Below are 13421 nucleotides of genomic sequence, written 5' to 3' on the forward strand. Positions count from 1 at the left end.
CGGAAAAAGGGGGGCCGGGTTCGGTTTTCGGGTAGGAAAAGGCTGCCTGCGGCAGTTCCGTTTCACGAAAGAGTTTTCTTTCTTTCTCTACTCTTCACTGCTATCTCTATAAATAGTCAGCTCGGATGCTTTCGTCGTCTTCACTTTCAACAATTTCTTTCAACATTTTCTTGTTGTTGTGCCCTCGTTTCGTTTTTCAGGCAACACAGAAAATACAAGTTGAAAGTAAAAATCTCACAAAGGAAACCCACAAAACCAGCAAAAGGATGTGAAATCCTAAATACATTTAAAGATTAAATAGATTTAAAGTCCAATACGTCACTAGGAAAAGTCGTCTCAAAGCCAAATTAAATAGTCAAAATAAATATCAAAAAATAATTAAAGAACTCTGAACCGCGCGAACATTTCGTACGCCTCTTACTCATTAGTCATACTTCAAATTCTATACGATATAAAGTGGGTATATATGTATATCTAAAGAGCATGAGCATGAGGCATGGAAAGCCATCGGAAAGTCGCATGTTCTGGCAGCAGTGCCAAAAACAATCGTAAGAAATACAATTTTGCACGTTTTTCGCCTGTTTCGAGGCGAGCTAATAAATAATTTTTATAAAAATAAAAAGCTGTATTTTTAGACCCACACACACAGTCCCTCGCTTGACCGATCAATAAGTGCAAAAATTACCAAAATTAGAAGTCAACGAAACAACAATGAAATAAAGATTTGATAAAACTCGATTCGAATTGAATCGGCGAGCGAAAAGACAACTGGAGACAATAGCAACCGCTTTAAGCAAATGCAAACCGGTTGATACCGCTTCGACTTGTTAACAATGAGGTGCAAAAAAGCACAGAAAACGAACGAGCACCGAATATATGGCATTTAAGGGTGAGGCCCGGGGGCCAAATCATTAAATTGTTGTTCAAAAACGAAGGCAGGTGTACCACAATTTCTGTTTTTCAACCATTCTTTTGCGCTCTATCAGCTTTTTGCACCATCTTAAGGGGATTTAAGAAAATCTCCGTAGATAAGCCTAGGGGTTATCTCCTAAAAAGATAACTTCAACTCAGGTAGGGGAATATTAATGCTAATTATACACACTCGAGGGGGAGATACACACACTCAGTCTGAGAAATAGAGAGAGACCTCTGCCCTGGAGAAGCGGGTTGGGTTGCCTTCTCAGGTCAGGTCACGCGCTTCTCCAGAGATAGCTCTTCTCTCCAAGTCTCCTGCAGTTCTCAGTTCGTTTTTTTTTCGGTTGCATTTCTCAAACAAATATGGCGGACACCGCATTGAGGTTTTTCGTTTTTTTTTGTACACTTGTCGGGGGTCCTTAGGTAGAAATTATACGCCTTTGTTATAAAGAACAAAGGACTCAACTCCTCTTCTTTCTTTTTGTTCAAAGCAAAGGAAGTGGTGTCTCATTTTTTTGCACTTAAGTTAGAGTAATTTCTCAGCGAAAATAAATTGACAAGTGACAGCACAAATAACGTTTCTTTTCTTTTTTCCTTTCTTTTTTTCTCGGCTGCCTTTGACGACATTGAAAAGTCGCCAGAAAATCGCCACCAAAACGCGCGCAGCCTCACAAAATACGAAATATACGAAAAAATCAATAGAATTGCATCTAGTCAAGGTAAACTGGGGTTTTTTTCGAGGGGGGTTTTTTGCAAGGTATACATACTTTTGCATTGGGCACCATCACATAGCAGGGGCTGTCGTAGCCCTTCTGCCAAATCTCGTAGAGCCAATTCTCTGGCTGGCGCAGCGACATTGTGCCCATCATATTTGGCTTTTGGTTTTTGGGTTTTTACGGGTTTAATACGAAAACGATATTTTTGGTTACTTTTTCGGAGACTTTCTTCTCCCACTCTCGCACTGTTCAAGTATTGTATCAGTTTCAGTTGGATCACAGTTGGTTTTAAAAATGTATTTCTGTATTTTCACTTCTTTTCTTTCTTGATTTTTCGTTTTTCTTGCCTTTTTCGGCTGTGTTTGTAGGTTGTATGGCAAAAGTTCAGCAATAACTGAATTCGCTGCTTAGCTTTTTGTGAGATTTACGAGACCGGCGCAGAGCTTTTGCGATATATATTCGAGCTTTTCTCGATTCAATTTACTGCCTTTAGCGATTTGCGTCTGCTTAAAACGAATTAATATAATTCACGAGTCTCTGGTTTGGCTTTTTGTGTGTTTTTTTAGTTGGTATATATAAAGTAATTGTAATTTTTTGTGTATTTTAGTATATAAAAAACTGGAGCCAATTTGTATTGGCGATGTGGCGTGTAGCGAGTTGAACTGGCGACTCAACGTCTGCGTGCAATTAGTGCTGATTTTATATGAAATGGCAGTGCCTTTGAGTGAAAGAGCGTAGGCTCCTCTCTCATTGCGCACTTTAAACCGCTCTCTCTCTCTCTGCGGCTCTCTTTCTTCTGTATCTGTATCTGGCCGAATGTCTATGGATATATCCATCAGCATTTGCCAGATACAAAGATACTCAGCTACTCTCTGTTTGTTTTGACGCGCCACTCTTTCCCCGTGTTTTCTCATCAATTTACAAAGACTTCCACTATTTATTCAATCCACATATATATATTTGGCTTTGGGCCTGCTCATTTGCCAAAATGTTTGACTGAATTTCCGAACGCCAGCCGGTTTTTTGTTATTTAAAAAATATACATATGTTTTTTTCAGCCACTGCGACGCAAAAACTTTATGACACTTTTGTTTATCACTCGCTCCGCTCACCAGTTCTTCTCGAGCTCGCTCTTTATTTTATTTTATTTCTTTTTATTTTTTGATGGGACGTTCTTGTAGATACTTTTTCGCTTGCCACGCGGTGGTTTTCGATTACTTCGGCATTTCTCTGGGATTGTGTGTGTATGGGGTGGGTTTTCTTACCTTTTGCGCATTGCGTTTTCACCCAACCGAATTAAGTCGGTTGAAGTAAACAGTAAACAAAATTCCTCGATAAAATGCGAGACTTTACATAATTATGGTGTGGAATTGGTAGGAGTTTCTACACCATTCAAAATCTAATTATAATTTAAGGGAAAGTCAAATGGATTTTTTACAAATCCCTATTTTTCATAGCTATACAAAAAATTCTTTTCCCATAAAATCCAACGTTTATTAGATTTATAATATTATGTAACCCCAGCCTTGACACACAATCGAACCCCTTTTTTTTTGGCAATGGCAAATTGCTAAAAACAAAAAGTTTTCAAGGGCTTAAAAAGAAGTAGAAAAAAAGACTAAACTGAAGAACCCGCAGAACAAAATGTATGAAATAAAACAAAAACAAGCAGAACATGAACGGAACGTATCGATTTCACGCGCATGTTGAAGGAAGCGTTTTCTGTCAATCCCCATACACGCCATATAGATTTCGATCTATATAGGAACCAACAATAAGCCTGACGAGCGGCATGCGACGCATCAACAACAAATTGTTTAACAAAAATGAAACAAACATCCGCGTTAAAAATTATAAAAGAAAAATAAAAGAAGACAATATTTTTAATAGCCGGCACCGGAGAAAACAGTAATTAAATGCACATTTAAATAAACAAATGGCATGCTGTAAAATAATATGTCAACAATCGTGGGTTGGTAGGAAGAGAAGTCTCTTAATTGCTAGGCAAACTGCGTAGCTGGGATCGAGTTGGGATTGTCATGGGTTGGGTCGTGGTGGGGAGTAGCAATGGGTTGGGTTTTTGGGGTGGTGGAGGGGAGTTTCGGAAGCTGAGAATGTTGAGTGAAAAGGGGCGTCTGTTTCAGATTTTTAGGGACCCTTAGGAGCACTAAAGATGTTAATGGAGAAAACCGATTCCGTATAAAAGGGATACAAGCACTAACAATATTTAAAAGCCCATTAATGGACTATGGAAGTCTTACCAGTTCAATATTTGTTAATACAAAAATATATAGAATTATTTCAAATACGTTGTAGTTAATATTAATCTACAAAATGCGAGAAATTTGCGTCAAAAAGAGCTAATCAATTCGGAAAATTCTAAAGTCATTCAAAAAACTTTCCTATGCGGCTGGCTTGTGTCAGTTCTAACAGTTTTTCTGTACACTCAGATTTTGCATGCATTTGTTGACGACTGTATATGTAAACAATGTTCATTAAAGTGCCACATATATTGCATACAAAATCAAAACAACAATAGCAATGCACATTCTTTGTTTCTGTATTTGTGTTTTGAATCAACAAATGAAAATTTCGAAATCGTCGCCGCGTCTGGCAATCAATAAAAATTGAAACTCAGCCGAGGAGGGGGTGGTGCGAGCGAGAGGAAAGCCGAGATAGAGCGAGCGAGCAACAATAACAAGTCAAAATGTTTTGTAATAGCCTGACCACATCCCAAAGAAGGGTGATAACAAGGGGAGGTGGGTGGTGGCGAGCAAATCATCCCCCCTCCCACTCGGACACTCATAATAAATTTGTACACATGCGGAAAAGTTATAAAATATTTGAAAAATCCGAGAAAATAAAAAGAAAAAGGGTGTGGAAAATTACAGCATTTCAGTTGTTGATTTCGTTGTTGACTTCGTTGTTGATTTTCGCACGCCCCCAACACGTGTTCGTAAATATGTGGTGAGTTTTGATGGGTGTGGTGGTTGTTGACTCTTTGGTGTGATGTGTTTATCGAAAATTTATCGAAAATTTATCGAAAATATCACTTCTCAAATAAAAATCAAAATATTTACAATTAATAAACCGCAGAGAAAAATCCTTTTTTTTTTTGTTATAACATTTAAATACGTTTCCCATAAGAAAATGTAGATTCCCATATAAGGTCTAAAACATCTTAGTTAATGATAAAGAAACAAAAATATTACATTGCTTTTTTTGACATTTATAGCGTGTCATCGAGATAAAGAACTTGTTTCACATGCAACACAATTAATTCTGATTCATTTAGAGGCGCGTGTCAAGTTGTTTTGAAGATCAACGGGGAAAGTCGGGGTGGTTTTGTGTGTGGGAAAATTTTTAGATTTAATGGCAATTGTTTTTGTAGATAGTTAGTACTGGACTTTGGGGCCATTTGAACGAGTTTTAATTGGTTTCCATAGGCCAGAGTGTTGATAAGATAGGTTATCGCCGTATAAAACCTACAACAACCGCTTGTCAGGTTGTCTAAGTTGCAATCCTCAAAAACAGGGCAATAAAAGCGAGAACCTGGAGTAATGGGTAAGGGGGGCAAAGTCCCGCAGTCTCCGACATAACATACAATCCATAACAAATGTGGTAGCCAAAGGTGCACCTTAAAACGAAAGGGGGGGGTGGGCCAAGGAAAAGGGAAAGGCGCGACAGGCAGTCTCAAAGCCAGTGGAAATTTACAAGTGTTTTCCTCTACTCAGAGAGTCCGACAGAAAAGGGGGCGAAGATACCAACTGGCAGTGGAAAAATATTGTTTATTATTTATTTCAAATTTAAGCTAACAATTCATATATCAAGAGTCGTTTGTCTGACTTTTAAAGAGGCTGAGATCTCAAGAGGAGATGCTCAAGATACCAGTGGAAAATTTATTCAAATTGATTGGTAAGTTTCCATTGGCCACAAAACATATGAAGAGGTTTTTATTACAGTACAAGTTACTTTAATAGAATAAGAAATACTATACTATAAATGCTAAGATATATCGAAAGAATCTCAACAATTCCTATCAAATTCCAATATCCATTCCATACTCAAACTGTTCTCTGTTATCTGCTCAATATATTTGTAAGTACACTTTATTGAGCTCGTTTAGAAATTCCACTTTTTTACTTTGGCCAATCGACAGAAAATGTTTTGATTAGTGATTTCCTTATATTGAAAAGGAGAAAAGCGATCGCGTGTGTCTCTCAGTATCAGTATCTGATATAGACAATTAGACAATTACAACCGACTGACGGCTCAGAACAAATTGATAAGACTCTGTGAGAGCAGAGTTTAGTCAGAGGATCCTCCCCTGCTCCCATTCAATCCACGTGCCTTCAAAATGGATGAAAGCCAACGAGACACGCGCCAGTCAAAAAAATATATTGGCAATTATTGGGTATACGAAAAAACTATCACTGGCCTAGTTTAAATAAATCATTTGAAATTTATATATACTTTTAAAGAATTCAACAAGCCCACGCAAAATACAGTGCTGATATTTTTTCGTTTCCCGATTTTTGATAGGCCCATTTTTTGAGGTAAACAAACTTTGTTGATGTTAAAAGGCAGATAGAAAAAATGATTTCACGTACTATTTCCATAGAATATGTTCGTTCTATTTGCCTTTGGACAAGCGAATCACGCAAGATGGAAGTGGGAATAGCTGGCTGATAAGGAAGAACATTAAATAAATCGCATATGAAGCTTAGCTAGACATAAAGGCAAGCTGATAAGGGCGACTCATAAGCAGATGAGTTGATAGTGGTTCGGTTTTTTAACTGGAGACTGCTGCTTCTGACAATTTTCGCTTTTGATTTGCTTTTAATTTATTTCAATTGTCCGCCATTTAGCAGCCAGCCATACGTCAGCAGCTGTGTAACAACAACAAAAAATCGAATAAAAATCAAAACCAAGAATTCGCTGTTGAGTTGAGTCTGCTTAGAACAAGTTTCGTTTGGCGATTAGCTGGCTTTTGATCATATATATTTTGATAAGCACATTCAGTAGTTCCGTTTTCTTATTTAGTTGATAAGAGCCTTTATTTGTGTTGAGCGGCCAAGGGAACACCTTGAAAATAATACATACAATCGACTATATATGTTTATATGTATATAACAGTCAGTACAAGTCCAAGCAGCTGTCTGTCAATATGTCCATCAAACGGTTTCCCTTTCTTTGACTATGACAAACATTTGTCTGGGACGCTATTTGGCACCAGCAAAAAATATATTCAGTTTTCGGAAATTGCAAACAGATGATCGACAGGTGTGGCGTGATCAGACAAAAAAGAAAAGGTGAACTAGGGAGAAGGAAAAACTAACAAACGAGACCTGAATTTGGTCAAGGAACTATTTGTTTAGTGAAGAAATCATCATAAATATTTAAATTTGAAATATTTTGTTCGGAACTATTAGCTTTGTGTCCTGACTTGAGTGGTACGTAACGATTTAATATAATTTGAAATATTTCCATAGTGCTGGGCTGAAAAATTGGCGGAGGTGCCAGTTTTCACTAAAACCGGGAGCTTACAGTTCGTTTGGTGATCTAGTGAAGCTAGTGAAGGATTGTAGATCTGTTTAAAAACATTGGTGTTATCTTGAAGGAGATGGCAGTGTCCTTTGTTCTCTGCGTCATTTTCAGGGATTCAATAGCATTGGTAGCCTCGTAAGACTAAAACTACGACTCCTTGAATAAAATATTTACAAATTATAGTATTAACTAGCTACTAGGAGGGCTTCCCTCCTCAAGAGCACAACCCGTAATTGATGGTCCATATTTATTTTATTTTTTCCTTACCACTTCTGAATTACCCGCAACAGGTCATAGAAGATTTTTCAAATACTCGTTTTTCACTTGTGAAACTAATGCGTCAGCCGGGGCAGGAAAAAGATAAAAATAAAAGCGCAAATTGCATTTAAATCGTCCGGCTGCTGCAGTTTCGGTCGAGCCATTAAATCGTTTTATGATCCTCGATCCTCATCACCCACTGATGGAAGTCCCAGGTAGACAAAGATACAGGTAGGGGCCCGACCGCTAATTGCATTCGAACTCGCACGAATTTGTTGTAAAAAGATACGACCACCGGCACGTGTGGCTAATTAACTTCTGGGCGAGTGTCAAGCATCGGGAAAATGTCTCGACTTTTCAAGGTTTATACGCTTGAAAATATGTCTAACATTACTTGGAAATCCTTTCTATATAACCAATTTATCTCGAATATAAATATATATATCACTTTCTTGGTTTATTTTTAAGCAATTCGGTTGAATAGACTTTCATCTTGACCTGAATTTTTCCGATGCTTCTATTTTTTGTTTGTTTCTTGCTTCTTTCTCTTGTTTATTTTGGTTTAATAATAAAATCTCATTGAATTTGCATTCAATTTGTTCTTGCCTCTTATCCTTGTGACCATTTTTTGAACTATAATTTAATTGAAAAACTTTCGGAGAATTTAGTTGGCAATTGGCGACAAGTTTTGGGTTAAGGACAAACACGCCAAAAACCAATTACTCATAAAATTAACCTAATTGAAATCGTTGGCATGGAACGCTGAACAAACTAACATGTGTTGAAGCTGTCAAATATTTTAAAATATATTTTAATTATTTTGAAGGTATATGTGAAAACATTAATCAAATTCCCGTTTTTTTTTAAATATTTGGGCCATTCTTGGGTATTATTGAATATAATTCTATAAAAAAAATTCCAAAAGTATCCATAACAGTTGAGGAATAGTAAAAAAATTAAGCCGGGCCAGAAACATAGAGTAGCTACCCCTGGATATTGTTTTCTATTGTGACTTCCCAGAATACCATTAAACCTATATCACAAATCAAAAGTTCTTTTTCCACCTCTGCCAAAAGGGTCTCAAAACTTGGTAAACAAATAAGCAGAACAAAGAGGAATCACAAAAAAAAGAGAACAGCAAACAAAACAAAATGAAGAGCACACAAAAACAACCATTAATGAAAAATTAAAACTCGAAAGCGGACAAAAAAAAAATGCCCACAAATAATCATGAATTATTCAAGGCCAATCGAGGCAGTCACAATAACACTATTTGATATAAGTCTGTGTGTGAGTATCATTCGATTTGTGTGTTTACTATTTAGTGTTCTGCACCCAAATGGGGGACCTTAAAGCTTTCAGCAAAATAGTTCAGTTCCCCCTTCTTCTGATTCGCACATTTCTGTATACCCTATACCAAAAAGGGTTACTCTATTTGAGAGCAATACGTAAAACAGGGAATGCTTCACAAGAAGTAGAACGCAAAAATAGGGTATTTAAGACATCGATTCTTGAAAAAAAATATTATTTTATCATGCTCTATTGGGATGATATATTTTGGGGATGAAAAACGCGAAAAAGCTTAATTATTTTGTTTTGCTAATAATGTTTTCTATCTATTTTTGACCATATATTGTTGTTGTCCTACCCTAACAAGAACTATTCAAATATGTCAACATAATTTTCATTCCTTCAATTATTGAGTGGAATTTTTTCCATTATTTTTCCCCTTTTGTTTTGATTGGAATTTATTCAATTTCTGTGTGGAATCATTTTAACTGTCTCAAAGGAATATCAACTGATTGTCTATATACGTGGGTTAACTAATTGACTTACGCTGACCAAAGAACAACAAAATTTGCTGTCTTAATTTTATGAAATTTTGTTTTGCTTACCTGCAAAGAGAAGAAGCAGAATAAAGAGTGTCAAAAATATGTAAACAAAATTATTGTCGAATTTTTTCTTAGACAAATAAATAATGCTGTCAGCGGGAAAATAAATTTCTAGGAATATAGTAAATATGTTGGGGAATATTTTTAAAAACAAATATTTTGTTGTTTTGCTCTTAATCATGTTTATGAACATGGTTAAAAATTGATGATTCGATTTAATTGGCTATATTTTTATGAATTGATTTAAAGTCGGTTATGAACCGGCTTTTAGCCAGTAGTAACCAAATTTAATTCTGCATTGAATCCATTCTGATTCGGTTATTGGTCCATTTAACCAGTACCACTATCTAGAACGAAACTTTATATTTTGAATGATCTCTTTCATTTTGGAATGCTTCCCAAATAAATTAACATTCTGACATATTTCCCCAAGAATTTCTCAAACGGAATTTTCCCCGCCATTCTTGGCCAGACAAAAGTTTCTCAATAGGTCTTTAGTTGAGTTATAATGCGGAAGCTAAAGTCGTCACAGTTTTATATGGGGGTCTAAGCACACAGATATAAACACACACACATGTATCTTTGATATATTTATTGGCGTTTTGTTTTCGTAGTGTTTTGTGGCGGCCATAACAAAATAGAAATGCTTAGGTCGGAATAAACTTTCTGTGGGGGCCTCAAATTGCCAGCTCGTTTCGTATTGTTTCAAATGACATATTGGTGTCAATTAAAATGCAAAAGGCCCAAAAATAAAGCCAAAGACAAAGGCAGGGAATAAAAACAAATAAACCAACACACAAATTAATCATCCATTGCAAAATCTGTTTTTATGTTTAACGATGAGAGAGAAAGAGATCGCCATGTCTCGAGCGAAACGCGTTTCGCGTTGGTGGCGTTCGATCATGGCCAAATTTAAATCATACGTATAAGTCCGACGGACTCACAGGTAAGGTAGGTAGGTGTGTCTCGGCCAATTGCCAACGCGCACGCCACGCACACGCAGCGCATTTCTGATTTTCTCGAACTCAGCTGAGATCTGAGATGTGAGATCAGCTGGGTCCAGTTCAGATCATTTGCAAGTATGTTGTCAAACAGGTCCCCAAAATAAAGAAAAGACTAAAGTCGCACCTCAACTCAAATCGATTAACGCATGTGTATTTAAATCAGTCGATGGCGCTGCCATTTACAATCAATTTATGTCAGCAATGCACTTGAAAATATTTTAAAATGGAAAACTTAATTGGCCCGATTGGACTGGCTGTAGGCTTGTTATGAATAGTTTTTGTCTCGGCTTTTGGCAATGATTAATGATCCGATTAAATATCAAAGAGAAATTGAATGGGGATCCCCTAAAGTTTTTAGATTTAAATAGGCAGAAAACAATATGATTAGGTGTGATAGTTGCAGTTTTTTTTTCAAAGAATTAACAAATGTTATTTAAAAGTTTCAAAACTTTACAATTTGATTACCTCAATTTCGAAATCAAAAGCAAAGTAATTGGCCATCCTTGACTCGGAGTAAACCCGAAACTTATCCGAGATCTGAGATCGTTAAACCAATTTTATATCCCTGTCCGAATTCATTGGCAAATCTATCAGGTAGCCCACATATAAACAACCCGCAATTGAACAACTTAAAACTCTTTGCCAAACTGGTTTTTAGCTCCCTCGCTGTGATGTCACTAACCCAATTAGAAAGCAAGTGCCGGCGAAAACCCGAAAACCAATCCACAAATCGGACCCTGAACCAGACAAATTGCTGCCATCAATTTAGCGATAATAAATTACTTAAAATATATAAGCAGGCGGCATAAATGCAAAAGATAAAAGCTTTAGCAAAAAATATAAACTCTCGTTTATTTATAGCGTTTTTAGTCAATTTTTGTATGTTGTATTGGGAGCTTTTTCGTATGGCGAAAATAAAAAATGTATAATTAGGTCAGCAACTGTTTTTGTCATTTTCCCAATCATATTTTCATTTTGACTTTAAACAATTTTTGCGTGAATGAATAATTTTGCCGAGTTTTCTGTTTGCATGGCAACACGATTGGAGAATCGGAAAAAAATGGGCAAAAATTGAAAAACTTTAGTGGTTGTCAAGTACAGTTGTGTGTGACAGGTGGACAGCTGATTGACATATTTAGTTGTTGTGCAAAGTGGCACACAGGCCATGGGCCAAAAAAATAATTGTTTACCCGAGGGGAGAAATCGTTTCTGTTAAGCACGCCTTTTTTGTTTTTTTTTCTTTGGACACACCTCCCACAAACATTTTAGATATAGTTTGACGACCACGACGACGACTCCAAAGGTCAAAGAGGGCAGGAAGGTCTAGGACAGAGGTGGTTGCTGTCCACTGCTAAAGTTGAAAAACACTTTTCAGGGTTCATCTTTTGCTTACTTTCTGTTTACTTTTGATTACCTTTTGTTTTGCTTGATTTATCATCAGCGCACATGTTTGCAAATTAAAAGCGATTAAGAATACATTGAGCTTTGCTTCCTGCATTTTAAAAGCGCTTTTTTAATGATTTTTCTCGCCTGATTGTGAATGTGATTGTTTGTAGCGAACAAAGACGGAAGATATCGGCTAGAGTTCAGCGTATATGGCACAAAGGTCAATACATCTAAGCCGCATTTATCACATTGACTTGCCCGACTGGGGGATTAACCGAAGACAAAACGTTCAAATCGACCGACTGCGCCTAATGCTATTAATTTTACTTCGTTTTTATTTAACCACACGTCACAACCAGTTTGTGACGTTCACCAAACTTGTTTAATATTTAACACTGCCAAGAGAAAAATAAAAGCCACGCATAAATATCTATGGCTGAAAGTCAAAGTGTTGTGAATTAGAAAATGTTTTTGGCAAACATTAGGCATTTTTAATGTGGCTTTAAGTTCCGCATTAAAGCAGACAGGAAACTGGCTGCCAAAGCAGAGATAGATGGATGAAAACAGCATCCAACCAAATTCATTGCCTTGTGATGCGCCGATGATGTCTAATTAATTTTGATATTGAGGAAAATGTTTTGGCAGGCAAATTGTTGGCTAATTGCATGCTAATATATGAAATTAAAATAAAATGTAGTTCTTGTAGACAGACACCCACATACACCCCCTCTTTAATAATCGAATTTTTTGATATTTAGCAATAATCTAAATAGACAAAAGTCCACTTCACATTTCGGACCTTGGGGCTTTTGAAATTCCTCGATAAGTTCAACAAATGCACAGACAGGGCCAATTCCCAAAAGTGTGCAGATAAAGCAGAATTCCCTTATGATTCTTCGCTTTATCAATTCTAATGGGAGTTGAAGTGCTCTTGGCGGAATGCAATATTAGGTTTGTTTTTACTGTAGCAACTGCAATGGAAATCACATTTGTTTATACCAGGGATCGCAAGTAAGAGTTACTTTTTTAAAAAAATAAGTAAAATAAGTTTTATTTTTCAATTTCTATTATAAAAGTTGACAAATAAGTCTTATGCTTCAATTTTTATTATAAAAGTTGACAAATAACTCTTATGCTTCAATTTTTATTATAAAAATCAACAAATAAGAGTTATTTGTCAACTTTTATAATAAAATAAAGATTGAATTGAAATAACTCTTAAACAGTGGGGTACATTGGTTTAAAATTTAAATATATATAATCTACGCTTTAATACCTTTCTGTTGATATGCCATATGTCCCCAAAATATTTTTTATGATGTAACAAATATTATTATTATAAAAAATATTTTGGGGACATATGGCATATCAACAGAAAGGTATTAAAGCGTAGATTATATATATATAAATTGTAAACCAATGTACCGTACAGTTCAAGAGTTATATCAATTCAATCTTTATTTTCAATTTTTATTATAAAAGTTGACAAATAACTCTTATTTGTTGATTTTTATAATAAAAATTGAAGCATAAGAGTTATTTGTCAACTTTTATAATAAAAATTGAAAAATAAAACTTATTTGTCAATTTTTTTAAAAAAGTAACTCTTACTTGCGATCCCTGGTTTATACATTTCATTAAATGAAATCAGGGAAAAGGGCGGTTCCAGGATTTGGTTGTGGTGGGAATATTAAAACCAATTT

At 35.9% G+C, this 13421-nt stretch overlaps 1 protein-coding gene across 12 annotated transcripts in view; it reads right to left on the reverse strand.

Annotated features, from left to right (window-relative positions):
• Positions 1-13421, reverse strand: part of bun (TSC22 domain family member bunched) — a 104217-nt gene that overhangs the window by 3446 nt on the left and 87350 nt on the right. The window contains exon 1 of one of the 12 annotated variants that reach the window (XM_017156599.3): positions 1683-2320. The exons of the other annotated variants lie outside the window; for them this stretch is intronic. Coding sequence (XP_017012088.2) covers positions 1683-1784 — 102 coding nt within the window. The 5' untranslated portion in view covers positions 1785-2320. Of the gene's footprint in view, positions 1-1682; positions 2321-13421 lie in introns of those variants that run through there. 12 annotated transcript variants of the gene reach the window in all.

The sequence above is a fragment of the Drosophila takahashii genome, chromosome 2L (genome assembly GCF_030179915.1).
Source record: "Drosophila takahashii strain IR98-3 E-12201 chromosome 2L, DtakHiC1v2, whole genome shotgun sequence".
In the NCBI taxonomy this organism is placed as follows: Eukaryota; Metazoa; Arthropoda; class Insecta; order Diptera; family Drosophilidae; genus Drosophila; species Drosophila takahashii.